Source organism: Heterocephalus glaber, unplaced genomic scaffold (genome assembly GCF_053883595.1).
Source record: "Heterocephalus glaber isolate CG9 unplaced genomic scaffold, H.glaber_assembly_v1.0 deba00000809, whole genome shotgun sequence".
In the NCBI taxonomy this organism is placed as follows: domain Eukaryota; kingdom Metazoa; phylum Chordata; class Mammalia; order Rodentia; family Bathyergidae; genus Heterocephalus; species Heterocephalus glaber.
This window is the reverse complement of record NW_028258163.1, coordinates 8,040,363-8,059,224: the sequence shown is the minus strand read 5'-3', so window position 1 is coordinate 8,059,224 and position 18,862 is coordinate 8,040,363. Positions and strand designations below refer to the sequence as shown.

Below are 18,862 nucleotides of genomic sequence, written 5' to 3'. Positions count from 1 at the left end.
AGGTAAATCCTTTCTATATTGGAGCCTCAGTTTTCTAATCTATAAACCGGAGCTATAAGATTGACTACATAGGGTTATTATGAAGATTAAGTGTGATAAAGTATGATGAGCTAATGTTGGCCCATAATAGGTGCCCAAATAACATTAACTCCCTATTTATTTATGCAGTTTGTAAACCTCAGTAACTTCTTTACAATGATCAATAACTTTAACAGAGACTCCTTGAATAGAATCAGATTTTACAATAGAATAAAAATAATCCTTCAGAATTTACATTTGAAAACAGGCACTGGATTTGTTTGAAAATGTGACTCTTTCCAAGGTCAGGCATCCTCAACTCTTTTCATTCGGTCTAAAACTTCTGCTTTAGTACAAATAATTTTCCTAGGCATGTGATTTGGTTCATTCTTATTTTTAGTCCTTTGTGAGTGGCCTTCTAGGAATGACCTGATGCCTCCTTGGTGAATTCCATATTCCTTTAAAATTGTTCAACATTTGCATAGTCCAGGAATTGGCAGAAAGGAATTCGGTCACTCTGGTCCATCTGTCAGGGCTATAGGTTCTCCCAGGGAGCTGTACTGGTCCTCATTTTGGCATATATTCTTGGTATGAGTTCCTCAACCTCTCAACCTTTCCCATATTTTTGGACTTTTTTCTCCCTTTCAGATGAGGATAAAGGTGATATGGAGGACAGTTAGGATCAGAGAGGCTGTCAGCAGCTCAAGATGACACATTTCCTGGCTGATTTTAAACAGGTAGTCTGTTCTTTTGGATTTTAGTTTGGCATATTTCACAACCTTTCTTCACATAGCTGGGAGACGGTGCTGTTGGGCGACAGATTTGGAAATCTCTAGGAATAGTAGCACATGAGGAGCTTAGGGTGTCATGAGAGACGGCCCCAGGATAGAGGAGAGTAAGGGAAGGAGAAAGGATGCCTCAGAGAAATAATCTGCTAATCCCAACTCTTTCATATTATAAGAAAGAAGTCAATTAAACAAAACATCTCTGTTCTGCTTCTGTTTTTGTGCTTAATAAACAACACTACTGTTATGGCTAATGAAAATTACAACATAACTGTGCTTTTCTCCCAGCACCAACTCTAAACAATCTACTGGATTTGCGTCAAGATTGTAAACCGGCAACATGTTAAAAATAAAAACAGAAACACAAACCTGGTGTTTTTCTTAAGGGTTGTGAGAGTGAATACAAGACAAGAGCCAGAAAGCAGAGTTGCTATAAAAAATAACTAGTGCAAACATCCTTGAACTGATGTTTTCTATAAAAGTCTGATGGCTGTGAATTGGAAAGAGTGAAGTTGTGAATGGGAAAAGGAACAGGGGAGTCTAGCGGTGCCTGCTTATTGTCAGCGGGCTTTCATGTAAAAGTCATGGCAGGGTCAGCAACAAACTAGCCAGGTGGCAACTCCAGGCCATGCTGCCATAAATAAATAGTTATGTACCAATGTCACACAACCAGGGCTAGATGCAAAGCATATGGGAAGAAAACATTTCGATGTAAACATTCAGGGAAAAATGATGGTTGCTGAAGTTAGGAGCCACTGTTGCTCCTGGATTTGGAGAAGCCTGAGAAAATAAAGTGATGGAACATTTTTAAATATCCCAACTAACAGAGTCTTTGAAATGTAGAGTATTTTCTTTAAAAAAAACAACAACAAAAACCCTTAACCTCTGGCCTAGGAGAGTGTTGACTATTTGATGTAGTAATTACGCATTATTGAGAGCTGGCAAGACCACAGACTCTGGAACAAAATTTCTGGAGTTTAATACTCAGCCATGCTACTACTTGTTCTCACAACCTTTGGCGAGTTCCTCAACCTTTTCATGCTTAGTTTATTCACTCTGTACAAAAGAGAGGAGGGGGATGACAATGGCAGAAGAACCTGCATCACAGGAAGTTATGGGGATTAGGTAAGTCTTTCCATGGAGAGCCTGTAAAGCGGTATCTAGTAAACACCCTGTCCATTTGTATCAAATGGGTTATTTATTTTATATAGAGTATTTATTGGACACTATGATAAGCATCCCTTTACTTGTATTATCTTATTTAATTTAAAGACATCTCCGTGGATTAGAATTTAATTTTATACACACTAATCGAGGCTTTAAAGGATTAAGGAATTTATCCAAGGAGGCATATCTAAACTACACTTCCAGCCCAGGATTTATTCCATTAAAAAAAAAAAAATTCAAACCACTCACACGTTGTCTAAGATCTAACCATTTTTTTTTTCTTCCTTTGCTTAAAATGTTAAGATTTGAAGGAAAGAAACACAACACATGGCCTTCTAAGAACCAAGTGGATTTTTAAAAAAGGGTTTAAAGGAGGGGCTGATTTTTCAATAAATTGCCTTAGGGAAGCTGAAATCCATACAGAAGACAAAAGATTAACTTAGTGATTCATTTCTCCCAATATTTATTGGGAGTCTATACTTTTCTGAAAGCTCGGCTAAGAGTACGATTTCAGTCCTTGAGCATCTAACTTTAGGGAGTGAAAGCGGTATTCTTTACTGTTGGTTGTCTGATGATGTAGGGTTTAAGTCTGTTTTCCAATAAAGAGAAAACTACCTTCCATGGAGCTGCTGAAGTTGCATAACTCCCCAACAGCAGCCGAAGTTGAATGTTCGCAGCGATCCCCCCGGGTCTCCCTCGCGGCTCGGGCGCAGAGAGAAGGCGGGTGTCTCCGAGCAGAGACCGCCCCTCTCCGATCCGCACCAAAGCGCGCCTGGAAATATTCAAATCGCGCTCAGGCAGAGGCTTTCGGGAGCTCAAATTGAAGGCTGGCGGGTTACCACGTGAGACCTATCCCTGGTCTGTGCACTAGGCCTTCCTGGCTCCTAACAACGGGGACAGTGTGAACTCCAGAGCATCTCTCTCTGACCGATCCCAGGTGGCCAACGCCGGGGATACCTGCCAGCCTAGACTCTGGCACCCGGGACCTCCGCCACTTCCTGGTTGGTTTGCCCTTACCTGACATGGCATCTAATTGCCTTCAGCGTGGCCTTCTACGGCTGCTCAGTAAATCCTGGTAGGGCAATCCGGTCTACAGCCCGCCCCTGCCTCGGAGGTTCTTGGTGAAGGTTGGGACCCAGAGTGTCTCCGCCCCGCCTGTGCCGCTAGGAGTGTGCTTTTGGGAGGATAGAGGCAGGCTAAGGAAGACAAGGACCCCGAGTCGTGCCTCTGTTTGCCTACCCCCTCCTGCCCCAGGCCTTGGGCTGCCCCAGCCCAGGGTGTTTTTTCCTTGTCCCTCTCACCACCCGACCCTGGCCCAACATGATATTGACTAAAGCCCAGTACGACGAGATAGCCCAGTGCCTAGTGTCTGTACCGCCCACCAGGCAGAGCCTGAGGAAGCTGAAGCAGAGGTTCCCCAGGTAAGTGCCCCTCTTGTCCCCCTCACGGCCCTACGCCTGCAGCAGCTGCGCCTTGGCAGCCTAGTCATCTCTTAGGAGCCACGTGTCACACACGAGTGCGGGGAGGAGCACGAGTCCGAAGGGTTAGCAGGTCAGGAATGGCGGGAGAGCTTTCTTCTTTCACCTACTTTCCACACACAACTCTTAGTGGCTTCCGAAGGCCTCGCAAATCAGGTCAACCCACGTTTATTGAAAACTTGCTATATATTTGGGTGAGGGGCGCACATGGTAGGTGTCCGGGGGTAATTGACAGAGACTAGTATAGATGACGTGCGACAGGGTCTTCGCAGAGTGAAAACAGGAGTTGTAGATTCAAAAGGAGCAAACTAGGGCCCTGTTCAGCTGGCCACTGGAGATAAAAAAGGGAGCACAGGCCTGAAGGGATGCAGGATGTAGACTGCAGTAAGTGCCTCGAGGGTTCCCATTCCAAAGAAACTAGATCCGAATGTTTCTCCTCAGATGTCTGCACCTTCCGGGTGTATTTGATATTTCTCTCTTCCCCCAAACACTTCTTTTTTGAGTAGTTTTGGAATTACCCATTTTTTTCTAAGAAAGAACTTTAGGAGTTAAATAGATTCCTCATTTTAAAGATGTGAATGCTGAGACCCAAACATTGCATGAATAAGCAGTGCAGGACAACTAAGTTCCTCTATTTATGCTGTGTTCAAAGTACAGAATGTTTGCATACTTTTTTTTTCTTTTTAACTCAAAACCAAACTGAAACCTGTATATTTAGTTTCATGGCATTGAGCATGGTTATCTGTAAGGAGAGCTTCCCTGCCCATGATGTGTAACACATCACCATGGAAGTTATTTATTTGTTTTTAAGGAAAGAGAAGTGTTTGGGTACTAGACGTTAAAATACACATCAAGGTTAGGTGGAAGATCTTTTAAGTACCTCAGGTTTTTAGTCCTAGTCTGTTATCTGAAGGGGTCTCTTTCCAATATTAGCCAGGTTTAATCTAAGGTAATACTTATCTCTGTATAGTCTTCAAGATGTTATCGGATTTCCTAACAAGGAACAGAATTGACAAGTTGGAATTTAATTTTCTATCATTCATTCCTTCTGGTTCTTTCATGAGCAGTAACGTGGGTGAAAGTTGGATAGCCAAGGAAAATGTTAGATTTTACTAGGCTGTTTTTGAATAGAGCATACATTTTTGGAATCCTGATGTCGTTGTGTGCATATATTATTACTTTGTATTTTTGCATCCTCTTCTCTTCCACTCTCTCTTCTTCTCTTTTTTGTCTTAACCTCCTCGGTAGGTAGTCTTATCAGTCCTTTAGAAGAATGTATGGGACACCATACATTCAAGCTTACTCTTTTTTGCACTTTCCTGCTCATTATATGCCTAAATATTTACCACTTCTTCCAAATATAGTACCATTCAGGGGGTAATTCTCTCTTCGGGAAACTTTATTTAGATAGCCCAAACTAATCTGCAAAAGCAGAAATGAAAAAGCCATTTAGTAGATTGGGTCAGAATTTTATAAATAGTGTGATTTTGGAGTTGGTTTCACAGTTTTCATGATACCACTGTTGTACTTTATATGAATGTTGCAAAGGTCTTGAATACCTTTGAGATGCAGTAGTTCATTTTATCAGACATTTGGTCAGGTAAGGACCTCTGAGATAATTTCTGGTAGTTCAGGAGGTTAAATGACATAAAAAACCCTAAAGATGTTTAATGACCAAACAGTGTCTAGAATGTTTTTCGCCCCCCTCTTAGTTCTACCTTAATTAGTATTAATGATAACAATAGCATTTATTTTTTGGTGGGTGCCTCTTTTTTTAAAAGTGCGTAGCTGTTTTGTTTTTTTGGGTTTTTTTGTTGTGATTGTTTTGAGACAGGGTCTTGCTATATAGTTTAGGCTGGCCTTGATCTCACTATGTAGCCCAGGCTGGCTCTCAACTCACAGTGATCCTTCTGCCTCAGCCTCCTCAGTGCTGGGATTACAGGAGTGCACCACCACGCCCCGCTAATCTTGTTCATTTTTTTTTGTAGATTTTACTCCCCCTCTCCAATATATTGTGAGCCTCCTCATCTTTAAAAAGTCTAAGGAGTTTGTTTCAAATAATCAGTAATATCACATTCCACACATACTACCCAGGTCCTTGTTGTTGTTTTCAAAGGTTTTGTTTATCTAATATTTTACATAATTTATTTTTGCATGTATGTAAAATCAGGTCTGCATATTTTCTTCCTGTAGACTCCCAGAAGTTGGGAATGGCCGAATCCTAAGTTCACAGCCTGGTTGGTCTCCAGAGCCTCTTAAACTCTGAAATATTGAAGCCTCAAAAGAACTTTTGTTTATGTGGGTTATATCTATAGATATTTGCCAAAATATGAACTAAAATGAGAAATTAAAAATTTACTTAATTTATTTCCAAAACGAGTAAGCTCATTACTTCCTACCAGGTTTTATGAATAATAACTGTAATTTCAAAATAAGTGGTGAGCAAATGATACTGTCCTAAACTTCTGTGAATCTCTTTAGTGCCTTTACTTAATGAAAGAAAACATATCTGTCTCCGAATTCAACTTGTTGGGTGCTCCACACCCCTACCTCTGGATTGAACTCAGGGTTTCATGCAGTGAGCTACATCCCTAGCCCAATATGTTGTTTTTGATTATGCACTTCAATGATATAAACAGCCCACTGTGACATGCACACCATAGGTCTACCACCGCTAGATTAAGGAAGAGTAATACGCTTTTGAGATAATTGTGGATATTTTTGTTTTTACACAAACTCCAGCAAATGATGTTTTCTTTCTTTTTTTTTTTTTGGTTCCAGGGATCAAAGTTGGGTCCTTGTGCTCGCGCAGCAGGCAGCGAAACCCCTGAGCTAAATCCCTGGCCCAAATGATATTTTCCTTTTTTTTTTTTTTTTTGTATTAAATTCTTTTATTGGTACATTGTAGGTATACAACACAATTACATTTCTCATTGAGAATTGTACCTTTACATAATGCATCTTGGTTCTTGTTTTTTCCCCATTCCTAGCCCTCCCTTCACGCCCTCCACCCTTCCCTATTTGCAAAGACTTTATTTCCATTTTTTCCATTTCTCATCATTTTTCCTTTCCCTTCTTTCCTTTCCCCTGCCCCTCCCACTACCCCTACCCCTTTGGACCTTTTCTTCCTATTTTACATTATCTATTATTCCCAAGTGATATTTTCCTAAAGGTTAATTGCAACATGGAATCTAAAATCTTATCAAGAAACTTTTTGAACTGGGTGTGATGGTACATGCCTATAATCCCAGCACTCGGGGAGGCTGAAGTAGGATATCTGCAAGTTTGAGGCCAGCCTGGGCTACTTAGTGAGTTCAAGCCCAGTCTGGACTACATACCAAGACCCTGTGTTGGGAGGAAAAAAAGAGAAACTTTTCATACTTTTATAATCCACTGGTCTATTTTGAACTTTAAATGGATCTTTTGCCAATGCATGGTTTTTGTTTGGTTGATTGGTTGGGGTTTTTTTTTGTTTATTATTGGTGATTGAACCCAAGGCCTTCACACTGAGTTATATCCCCAACCCTTTTTAAATTTTATTATTTTATTTTGACACAGGGTCTTACTAAATCACTAATTTGCCCAGGTTGGGCTTGAATTTGTGATCCTCCTGCCTCCGCCTCCCAGAGTGCTGGGATCCAGGCGTTTGCTGCCACACCCAGACCCTATGTGATTTTTATTCTCCTGCATTGCTCCTTTGTAAAAAGGTGGTTGTGAACTATACACATCTCCCAAACGTTGTCACCTTTCATTATACAATATAAAAAAAGTCACATTTGTTAATAGCACCACTGATCTTGTCAGAAGTCTGTATGATTTGAAGTTGTCAAACTTATGGTGATGGATATGAGCTTTCCGATATTTGAATTTTCCCTTGAAAGCTCAACTTTGACTGTTGGCAACAAATGCTACCAGTTGTTTTCCTTGAAGTGACAGGCTCACATCATTTATTTTCGAGAAAATGTCTGCTAGTTATCAAAATCTGAATAATCATACTTCGTTCATTGTTCATTCAAGTAGGAATTGTGTTCTGTGGAAAAAGTGGCTAGTTCAGCTCTCAAAAAATCAAGCAAGTGCTTTCCCCTGAGCTTTGATATGTATTTGTTTATTTTAATTAGTGAATACTTTTAAGTGAACAGTCTTTTTGCTTTTCTTTTTTCTCCTGCAAGTGTGTGATGAGAAATACAATAATTACGACTACAGTAATGGTTTACTTGTTGTACATGTGCAGTATATAGGTACAAATGTCAATACAAGAGGGCAAATAGGGCCGGGGATTTAGCTCAGTAGTTCTGCCGCCTGCCTTGCAGGCACAAGGTCCCAATACCAAAGAAAGAAAAAAAAAAAAAAAAGAAGTAAATGAAGTCTTGCTCTTTTTGTAAGAATATTTCAACCTTATAGATCCCTGAGAAGGTCTCAGGGACTCTACCAGCCCATCGACCACACCTTTGACATCCACTGCCAACTTTTATGAACGAGTATGTTGTGAAGGATTTTGATGTGTACTGACAAATTACTATAAAAAAGATGGTACTGATCCTGTTGCCAGCAGAGCATGGGCGTATCTTGTCTCTGCAACCTTTGCCAGTGTTGACAGGAGTCATTATTAATCTTTAATATGTTGAAGCAAGAATGACATCTTGTAATTAGCATTTAAAAGTTATAATTCTGAATTTTTCCAAATGTGTTTTGAACATTTAATTTTCTTCTTGAGTACCTGTTTGGTGTCATCTGTCCAATTTCTACTGGAGAATTTACTGTTATTTATTGATCTGCTTGCGTTAAGGATGTGGATCCATTATGTTTCATATTTTTAAAGATATTTTCCCAGTTGTTGCTTTTAAAAATTATTGTTTTTGACATGCCTAACTCTTAAATTTATGCTTATTAAAAATTGTTTGCCTTGGGCTGGGGATTTAGCTCAGTGGTTCTGCTGCCTGCCTTGCAAGCCCAAGGACCTGAGTTCAATCCCCGGTACCAAAAAAAAAAAAAAAATTGCCGTTATGTTTAGAAAGTCCTGTTCCATCCTAACAGAATATTTTTTCCCCTAAATTATCTTCTGAGTTTTTGTAACTTTCTTATTCTTTTTAATGATTCTGGCTAATTCTGGCTTATTTTAGTGTATGCTGAAAAGTATAGATATAGCTTTTTCTTTTTTCCCTCCAGCTTAATTTTCCTCTTATCTTGTGGCTTCTAAAGTAGCCTCACTTCTCTGTGGCTTTCTTTTCACTAATATTTTTTTAAATTATGTCTTTCTAGGTCATTACGTTAAACTTTGGCAATCTGGTCTCAGAATTCTTCACTTGAAATGAGGGACTAGGGTTTTATGATCTCTAATATCATACAACTCAATAATTGACCCTCATCCAATTCTTTTGTACAATTTAATGGGCCCTAGAACACAAGACACATGTATTTAAGTAGCTATTGAGGACATATTTGTTGATTTCCACGTTTTAGTTTATTTCTTGGACCATGTTATTTAGGTAGAAGCTCCCAGCCCAATCAGCTAATACTTACAAGATTATATTTTACATTATAATTTCCTTCCAAACACTACATATGTATTTGAATATACATTATCTTTAAATAATTTTAAACTTACAAAGGAGTGGTGGAAATATTCTAAAAAATTTGTATGTGCCCTTCACCTGTCTTCCCATAACACTAACATCTTGAACTACCATCGCATAGAACCGTTTTTGAATTTTGCCAGTTTTTTTTCACTTTCTGTTCTAGCAACACACGTTGGATTTAGTTATGTTTTATGTCTTCTTCAATCTGATGATTTCTCACTCTATCTTGGTCCTTGACAACTTTGAAGAGCCCTACTCATTTGTAGAATGTCCCTCCATTTGTGTTTGTCTTCTCGTGATAGATTGAGGGTAAACATTTTTGACAGTAATACCCCAGAAATGGTGTTGTGCCTTCCTGAGTGCATCATAACCATGGTATTAATTTCATATATTTTGTTACAGCATTAGTGATGTTAACCTTGTTGACTTGGTAAAGGTGATGTCTGTCAAGTTTCTCTGCTGTAATGTCACTATTTCTTTTTTTCCATTTATTAACTACCTTATGCGGATATGCTTTGATACTATACAAATATCTTGCTTTTCGTACTACTTTCTCCTAGTGATTTTAGCTTCCATCAATGGTTTCTTTCATTAAACAGCTCTTACTTATATTTCCCTATTGGTGAATATTTCACCAGAACATTCATCAGCCAGTATCACCTACTACTGCCATTGTGTATGAAACAGTTCATTCTACAATGAGCCCATGATTTTCATTTGATATTTGTCGAATGTTCCACTACTCAGAGCATGAGATATGTAATAATGCACTGGGTCCTTACTATGTTTGTGACACTATTTGGACTTTTTTTTTATATATATATATATATATATATATATATATATATATATATTCTGAGGAAAGAGTTTAAGTATTTGTTAAAATAGTTCATATGCGGTTAGTTGAGTAGAATTCTTAGAGGAACTATACTTTTGTTGGAAATTGTTTTGCTGGTAAATGCAGCTCTTTGGAACAAGTTCCCTGAGTTCCTGTACCATACATTATTTATTTAGTTGCTATGCTAATGAGTTATAAATCCAACTCTTGATGCCATAAATCTTTAACCAAATAAATCTCTGTATTGCTGTATCTTTTCCCTTAAATATCCTGTTCCAGTGTTTCTAATGGTGCCTTCCATCTTTCTAAGTGCTTTTTCTGTATTGTTCCACAACTTGTCCTACTGTCTTCCTCCTCTTGGATCATAACGCAGGGAACAATTCATTCATAGGAGCAGCTTTAAATTCCTGTTCTTGGTAAAACCTCAAAAGGAGTAGTTAAAAACTTGTTTGTAAACACAATTTCCTTATCTTTACAAAAATATACTTTTATTTTTTTAGATCTTTACCTATCTCTGGGGTTAAGGTGATTCTATTAGGTATTTGCCAGTACTGAACTTTGACAGTGGTTCTTGTTGGTAAATAAAGGGATCCAGTCTAGGTAGGTATAGAGTAGCTAAGGGAAAAGCACAAAGTTTTACTTAGGTTTTTATTTATTTCAGGTGTCTTGATTTAATTTGATACAGCCAATGGCTACAGTTCTTTATTTTTGTACTCCTATTCCCCCATCATATGATGCATTTTAAATACTGACTTTTCGCAGCGAGTCTTGTATTCCAGTGTTCTTGCTTGCTATAACAATTTACTCTAGGAAAGGACATGGCTGTGTCTCTCTCTTTTTTTTTAATCAGTGTCACAGTTGCTTCATCTGTAAAAGGAGAGATCAAGTCCTGAAGGAAGTAGGATAGTCTGGCTTCAGAATCTTACTCTTAACTCTGCTCCTGTAGTTGTTCAGATCCTTAAAACTGTGGTGAGGAACAAGTGAACCAAGGCACATAAAACCTGTGGTGTAGAGAAGATCCCTTGGGAAATATTTAAAGATCAGTAAATATGACTATTATTATACTTTGTAGCTTGGCTTCAGAAGAAATGTCTGCATAATAATGTTTTGAAACATAAAAAACATAATTTTACTTTGAAACAAAAAGCAGTAAATCTGCAGAAAATAAAAATATTTGTATGGACCCATTGATTGTATGGCATTGAACCTATATGATTTGATCATCAGATGAATGTGGCCTAGATATGAGAAATTTGCCTTAAAATTTTACATTTGATATAAAATGGCATTAAGAAACTTTTAGACTTAGATTCACTAGTTTTTGTGAATTGCCGTGTATCATTGGTTGGTTTACTTGATTGAAATAGTATTCCTTTTGGCCTTGTTTCTCTCAATTAAATTGAGAATTAGTTCTCAATTTGTGATCAGTTTTCTGCACTTTTTATAAGGTGGTGACAGTCCTGAATTCCAGAATAATGAGTAAGAATAGCCCGAAAAGAGAGAAAAAGTATTTTATTGGACTGGAAATTCTATTGGTGGTTTTGCTAAAGAAATAGAATTAATTTACTCAAACTTCAGAAACCAATTCATGCACTCAGCAAACATACCGAGGGGTATTTCTGTATTGATTATTAGGTTGGGGTGTCTAAGAAAAGAATATGGTTTTTTTTTTCATAATCTTTTAAACTATGATTTTTTTATTCTATAAGATTTTAGATTTTTATTTTGTTGCTACATTGTAACAGCTTTAAAGACTCTCACAAAGGGATTTTTGTTAATGTATGACACCATCATTTTGTAAAAGAAGTGTCTAGCTTTTGTCAGATATTTGTGCTGCTTTGGATTTGTGTTGACTACAAAAGAGAGAACCATGAATTCCTGTAAAGGAAAGGAGTATTTGAAGGAAACCTCAGCTAACCGTCCTCTGAGAAGAATCTGTATGCTAACTATATTCTTTATTAGTTTGAGGGGAAATTTTTATGTTATTAGAATATTGATTTCAACTTAAAATCTATATTCAGGCACCATACTCCAGTTTCCAAGTAATAGCCCATACCAGAATGGTTGCTTGTACAATACAGGATTACATATTTCCCTAGGAAAAAGAAACTCAATAAAAGTATATGGTAAAGCTCAAGGACCCGAGTTTGATCCCTGGTACCAAAAAAAAAAAAAAATGTATATGGTAATAATGTTTTGTTATTTAACTTTTGACAAATGTGGACTGAATTTACCATTATGTTTTTATAATGCATTTTGTGCAGTTTTGCCATATTTGTTCTATTTTAAAAATAAGCGATGTAATAGACCCTTAGCATTACTTAAGACTGTTGAAAATCCCCAAATTCATAGTCAAAAGTCTATTAACCTGTGGGATGCAAGTGTTTGGTTTCGCTTACTTATCAGTTAATTGACTTGTGCTTCCTCAAATCATCCTTGGACTGTGAAAGATTCACATTTACACTCAGCAAGTTTACAAATCACTGTCATGGATATTTGTGAACATTCTTAAGTGGTCAGCATTGGACTTGCTCAATCTAGAAATCCTTTAGGATGAATAGAAATGCAGAATGAACAGTCTTCATGGTTTGACATTTATGCCTGTGGCACAACTTAGCCTTCTGTGATCCTGCAACTCAGACATATTGTCTAAGACTCATAGAGTGTGGCCTTATTTGTAGATGGGATCTGAGAGGTAAAGCATCATTTAATTGCGTCTTCCTGTAACACACATGGAATTGGATCAGCAGTTTAATTTTTTCAAGTTTTTGTTTCTGTCTACAGTTCTCCCAGGCTGGTATCATCTTTTGCTGGTATCATCTAAGGTATATTACACTGCTGTTTGTTTTTGTTGATAATATTCGTAGGGAAAGCTAATAAAATTTGAAATTAACTTGCACTTCATGCCCCATTTAGCTAAGATGGTAAATGGACTGAGGATATGTGACCAACTCCTCATTGTATAGCATTAAAAATCCCACAGACTTGCAGCCTGCATGTAACAGCCTATATGTAACAGGTCACAAACATTACTTCCTAACAGATGAAGTTAAAATTATCTATATTCGTATTTTTGAGGCCAATTAATATATGTAATCTTATATACTTATAGTCTCAAATTTACAGTGTTTTGAATCTTTATTTGCCCTTTGGTGGGCACATTTAGTATACTCCACATGAAGATTACAAAGCCTTTTCCAAAAGGAACTGCCCACATCTCTTATTTCAAATTTAGTGACTTGTGACTTGACCTTAGTGACTTTAATGACTTGACAGCAAAATAATATTGGGTCGAGAGAGCAGTTAGAGATCATCTAGTTAGATCTCTTAACATAACTGCAGAAACCCAGGGTGGAGTATTACCCCTTGATTTGATCAGAGCCCCACACCTGGAGGTGAAACTCCATGCCTACTCTTCAGCTGGAGATCCTGACTGCCATACCACTAGGGGCCAGGCAGGTATCATGACAAGTGACTGAGTGGAGCTGTCCTGGCTGGGGCTGTGGTGGAGTGAAGGCACAGTTGTGTGCTCTAGTAGGGCAGCTACCGATTTATGCCAGCTGTCCGCTGCCATGCAGGAATGTGGTTCTCAGTCTTGCCAGGTCTTCTACTCCTTAGAAAGCAGCTCAAGATCTTTTAAAAAAATTTCTTTTTAAAGAATGAAATAAAATATCTTGAGTTTTAAATGTTGTCAATTTGTTTGAATTTTTAAAGCACTGTGTGGGCCAACATTTTCTTGGCCAAACAGAACAAGTCTGTGGGCTGAGTCTGGCCTACAGCCAGCCGGTGCTGGAGCGGTCTCTCTCTAGCTCATGAGAGCTGATGGTCGAGCATTTCTCCCAGGCTCTACAAACTGGGATCTCACCTGGGTGGCTAAAATTCTTCCACACGGAGGGAGTTTACACCACAGAAATTGGCAAAATGTTGGGCTTAACCTTTGTTCCCACCCAGAGGTAGGTAAGCCGCAAACACCCCAGTGTACTCTCACCAGTTTGAGACGTCTGCACTGTACTTTGTGGCTTCATGGCATATCTTTGGCCAAACCTTCTTAACTCAATTTGTTCTGATTTTTATAGCTCTTTGTTTTTCTGAAAAGAGTTCAAAATACTTCAATCTGTATCTCATATATTGTAATATTATTGTGAGTGTTGGACTTTGTCCTTTTTTTTCCCCTGTAAATTTGTGTGGGAGCTAGCATTGCAGTCTTGAATCCGTCAGTACCTAGTATATTGTAGGTGTGATGATATATTTCATAGAGGACATTTGAGTGAACTGAAGAAAATACTATTTGTTTTATTAAGAAAAAGCCTTACATATGTATCTCATTTGGGAAAATTAATCCTTCAAAATAAGTTAATTACCTAAATATATGGACATTACAGTGATCATTTTCTGTAGGAATTTGGAAAATGCTCCAGTGGTATACCTGAAGATTTATCATGTTAGAAATAAGTTCTAGAGAAACTTCAAGCCTAGTTACATTTTTATTTGCTAGTTATTCCAACATAAAAGTAAACATCTCTGAAATTATGAAAAATAATGAGAAATATTTAACTGATTATAATTTAGTGTAATTTTCTAAAGACTTGGTTATTTTATATTCAGATGTATTTCTTTTCTATATCTCAAGTATCAGTAATTAAAGAATATAACAACATACAACTAAAACAGAAGTGACAAATAATATTCATAGTACTAGTTAAGGCTGCATTTTCAGATGATAAATGGAATTCAGTGAGGAGGCAGGCCCATGTAAGAGTGCGCCAGCCAGGTGGTATTGAGGTTGGCAGATTGTGTGCTAGACCTTGGTTGGTTTATTTAGCTTCCCTTCCTTGTGGTTAATTATCTTACAAATTGATATGGAGCAAAAGTCCTATTATTGTGAACTCTAGGGAGCTATACACAGAATTTTATTTTACAGGCAGTTTTATATATTAGGGAACTTGGCTTCTAGAAATAAGTATATAAATTTTGGGTTCATGACTTGCTTGTTGGGTAACTTCAGGTAGTTTTTTTTTCACCTCTTGTCTCAGTGTCCTTTTTTATAAAATGAAACTGTTAAGAATTTGAAATGAGACCATACATATAAAATGATTAGCACATTCCTGATACTGTGCAGTTTGCTGCTACGCTTGTTGTTACCATTACTTATATAGGCATGATCCTTGTAATGTGTTTATGGTTATAATAATCACACTCAGAATATTAGAACCAAAGCTATTTTGCCTAAAATCAGACCTTTTATTTCTTAGGTTTTGCAAGTGTCTTTCTTTTATTCCCAGTGTAAGGACACCTTTTAGTAAATTGTAGTAAAGTCCTTTGATACTGGTAACCAAGATACAATATTCTGATGATGACAACTGGTTTAGGTTTAATTTTCTCCCCATAATAGAAAACACTAATGTCACATGATCACTACCAGTAATAAGAGGGATTGTTAAAACTTGAAAATTTTGAAGTATTTTTTGGTCTAGTTTTTCCCAAATGCAACCACTCATTCAGAAAGCTTTTTATATTTTCTTGCCTTAACTTGATAGGAGGGTGAGCATGCATTTATTAGTGGTATTTGGGCAAATACCGGTTTTGAAGTCAGGGTTCTGCTTATAAGGAAGTAGCTTGAATCCAGTAAATATGTGAGTTCAGGTTAAAGACTTCAGGACATGGAGATGTTATAGGATGACCTAGATCATCACATAAGGTGAACATTGATTTTAGTGCTTAGTGTAGGTGTTCATCAAATTTGAAGAATGAGTTTTTTAAGTGATTCCCAAATTATTTGACCTACTTGTACTGATTATGGGAAGACCTGTAGTAAACACAAAGAAGTTGCATACACTTTCTCTTTAGAATAGATTTATTATTCCGTATGACTTTGGATTTTATTAATTACAGTGTATTCTAGAATGTTGCCTTTAAAGAACTCCTTTAATTTATCTTATTTTTACAGTGCTGCTCATCACATAATTGAGTGATAATTAATTGGGCAAGACAGTCATTTCTCTTTCCTTTTCCGCTTTGTTTGTTGGAGAGCATATCTGCCTTAGTATTTCTAGGTCACAGAGAGGCTTTCATGGTGAGGTCTACGTCATTTAAACTTCTTAGGGCAGGTTTGAATAAAAGCATCAAGAAAGCTTAGAGGTCTTAATATTTTTTAAACGATAATACTTAAAAACTTGAGTTGGCCTGGAGATTTAGCTCAGTGGTTCCACCGCCTGCCTTGCAAGCGCAAGGACCTGAGTTCGATCCCCAGTACCAAAAAAAAAAAACAACAAAAAAAACTTGAGTGACACACTTACAACAATGTTGCCTATAGCCAAAGACCACGGAAGTAAAAATCATACTAATTATACTATCTAGTATCAGTAATATATAATGATAATATAGTAATTATACTGTAGATTGTATTTTGGGGGACAGTTTTTTGTCATCCAGCCTGCTGAAGTGTTCAAAGACCGGGTTTATTAGTTTTATTTCGTCTGTTAGAGGTATATAAGGAGTCTTGATTTGATACATTATCATGAGAAATATCTTATTTATGTGATAGCTTTTTGGGCAATTGTATTCTGACCTATATTACAATGGCCCAATAAATTGCTGAATATGCTGTCTACTGAATATGACTTTACCATGAAAAATTTGGTGCATAGAGAAGGAAAGGTTGGAATATATCAACCTTTTCTGACAAGGGACTTTGAATTTTGACCTAATACAGGTGACCTTTGTGCACAATAAAAGTGAGCTTAATCTTGAGGTTAAGGTTAAGGTGAGTGGCAGGGTTCTGTCGTGGAGCTCACGCTGACTGTGGGTGCTTCAGAGCCTACCTGGCTGTTGGATAAATGGGAGCCTGATACTTTTTTTAAAGTATTTTTTAAAAGATGATTTTTCTTAACATTTTGAGAAGCTTTATTTTTAGCAAGGTGTTTGGCTCTTTAAAACCACCTGATTTCAAAAAGGTTCAGTTCTCTGTTTATTTGGGGTAAGTTCATCTATTTTTATAAAGTTTACCATTTCTGAGTGAAAGGTATGAGTGTGCTATTATTATCTGTTCCATAGATAAGCTTTAGCTAAAAATAAAAGTGTTCTATAGCTCATGGAAAAGACAACTGACATATGTAAGATTGGAACTGAAAATATATGTTCTTTCAAGAGGTTTTTTTCTTTGACAACTTGAACTTTTGTCATCTAACTTGGGAACTGTCAGAAGAATGTTTAAGTGGTGTATGCCTTTATATAGATTATAATTAAGAGACCTCGTATGAATTATTATCTTGAAAAGCTCACATGATTTAGAGATTGGTTAGTCCCTCGGAATTTCTTTTAAAGTGCATTGGCTAATCCACTTACATTATATAGCATAATATGGTGATATAAAATATTTTTCAGGTTTTGCCTGCTGTACCTAGAAGGAAAATTGTCTTAAAACATAAATTTTATTATTAAATACTTTATCATCAAATACCTTGACAGTTTTGTCATAAATGAAATTACATCCTAGCAAACAGGAAAAACCTACAACGTTTCATTATCTAAGCACCTATCGAATATTCTGCCCAAATAATTGATTGAAACAACATATAGCTGAGGAGAGTGTCAGAGACTCTAATGGAAAGAACTTCTACTTTTTTAATCGAGCCTGCAAAATATATTCCCCAGGACTGATCAGCTCTGAAGCGCTGGGGTTTGATGATTGGAATGGCAGGAAACCATGCTTTCAGGACATAACGAATTGACGAGGCCATCCATCATTTGTTAGCATACGCTGAAACGTGGGCTATGTGTGCAGAGGCCTGTGATTTAGTAAATACTTGGGAGATGAATAGAGCTTACACACAGGGGAAGATATTGCTGTCCTTCAGCAGCCTGAGACCCAGGCGCCTGCTGAGAAGGCCATCTGACGGCACATCATCAGTAACTGGCCTGTCACAGTCAGCGGTGCCCACCGACCATCGCCAGTATATTAAATGCATTTTTAATATCTGCTTCAGTAGATTTAATGAAGAAAATTTAGTTTCCATACTCCAAGCACTGCTTCCTCAAGTGTTCAAAAGCATGGATTCTTGCCTGCACACAAAATGGGGAAGACCATGCCGGCAGTTAAAAGAGTTGATTTAAAAGGAAATTTGCACAAAATAGTGTGCACATACAAAAATGCTTTTAGCAGAGTTGGCATCTTCCTAATGTAAATAAGCTCAGTTTTTTAAAAAGAGGTTTTGGATTAATTTCTTAGCCTCTAATTTTCCCTTATCACAAGCTCTTTCCCAAGGGGGATTCGGCCTGTTGGTGAAAGGGATGTAAACTTACTGCTCTGAAAGGAAATAATTATGGTTTGGTATAATTTGCCAAATTTATGGAAGGAGACTCAATTTTAAATTTTTTTGTGTTTTGAGATGCTACTGTTTATTCCTGTGGATGTTTGCACAAAGGTATGAGTAGGGTCTTAGTTTGTCACTTCCAAGTTTAAATATTGAATATTACTTGTCATCTGATTAAATTGCCACGTTTTGTCTGATATCTTGCAGAACAATTCAAAATGAGTGGGAGAAAAATGAGTTGTCAACTTGCTTTAAAAGGATTCTTATATTTAGATTATAATGTTTAAAATTGTAATTTTAAAATGTTCTATTTTCTGATTAGGCAAGGTATATAGATTCATATTAATGAGTTTAGTTGCTGACATGTTTTACTACAAAGCATCAAGACAACCAATTAGATATTGTTGCAAGGATGCATTTTAAAGATTTTGCCTCTTTAAATTAAAAAAAGAAAAAAATCCAGAATTTGCTCTCACGTTCACAGAAGAAGCAGCTACGGAATGGGACCTATAAATCTGATTCCTGCCTGTGTCAAAACAGTAATGTATTAAATGCATATTATTATAAAAATTTAAGACATGTCTTAAACACACTTACATTTTTATAACACATGGCAATATTAAATAATACATTTCCTTGTTAGCGTCTGTTTGCTGTCATTGTTGGCAAGACCTATGATTTAATGGTT

The 18,862-nt window shown here is 37.1% G+C and overlaps 1 protein-coding gene across 7 annotated transcripts in view; it reads left to right on the top strand.

Moving 5' to 3' along the window:
* Positions 1-2,984: 2,984 nt before the first annotated feature.
* Cdin1 (CDAN1 interacting nuclease 1) overlaps positions 2,985-18,862 on the top strand; it is a 311,052-nt gene continuing 295,174 nt past the window's right edge. For 2 of the 7 annotated variants that reach the window (XR_015449760.1, XM_087207451.1), the window contains exon 1: positions 2,985-3,391. Coding sequence is in view for 5 of the 7 variants with exons in the window: in XM_087207451.1 (XP_087063577.1) it covers positions 3,291-3,391 (101 nt within the window). In the remaining 2 variants the exon portion in view is untranslated. The remainder of the gene's footprint in view (positions 3,392-18,862) is intronic. The other 5 variants (XM_021241650.2, XR_015449761.1, XM_021241649.2 and 2 more) reach the window with 5 other exon arrangements.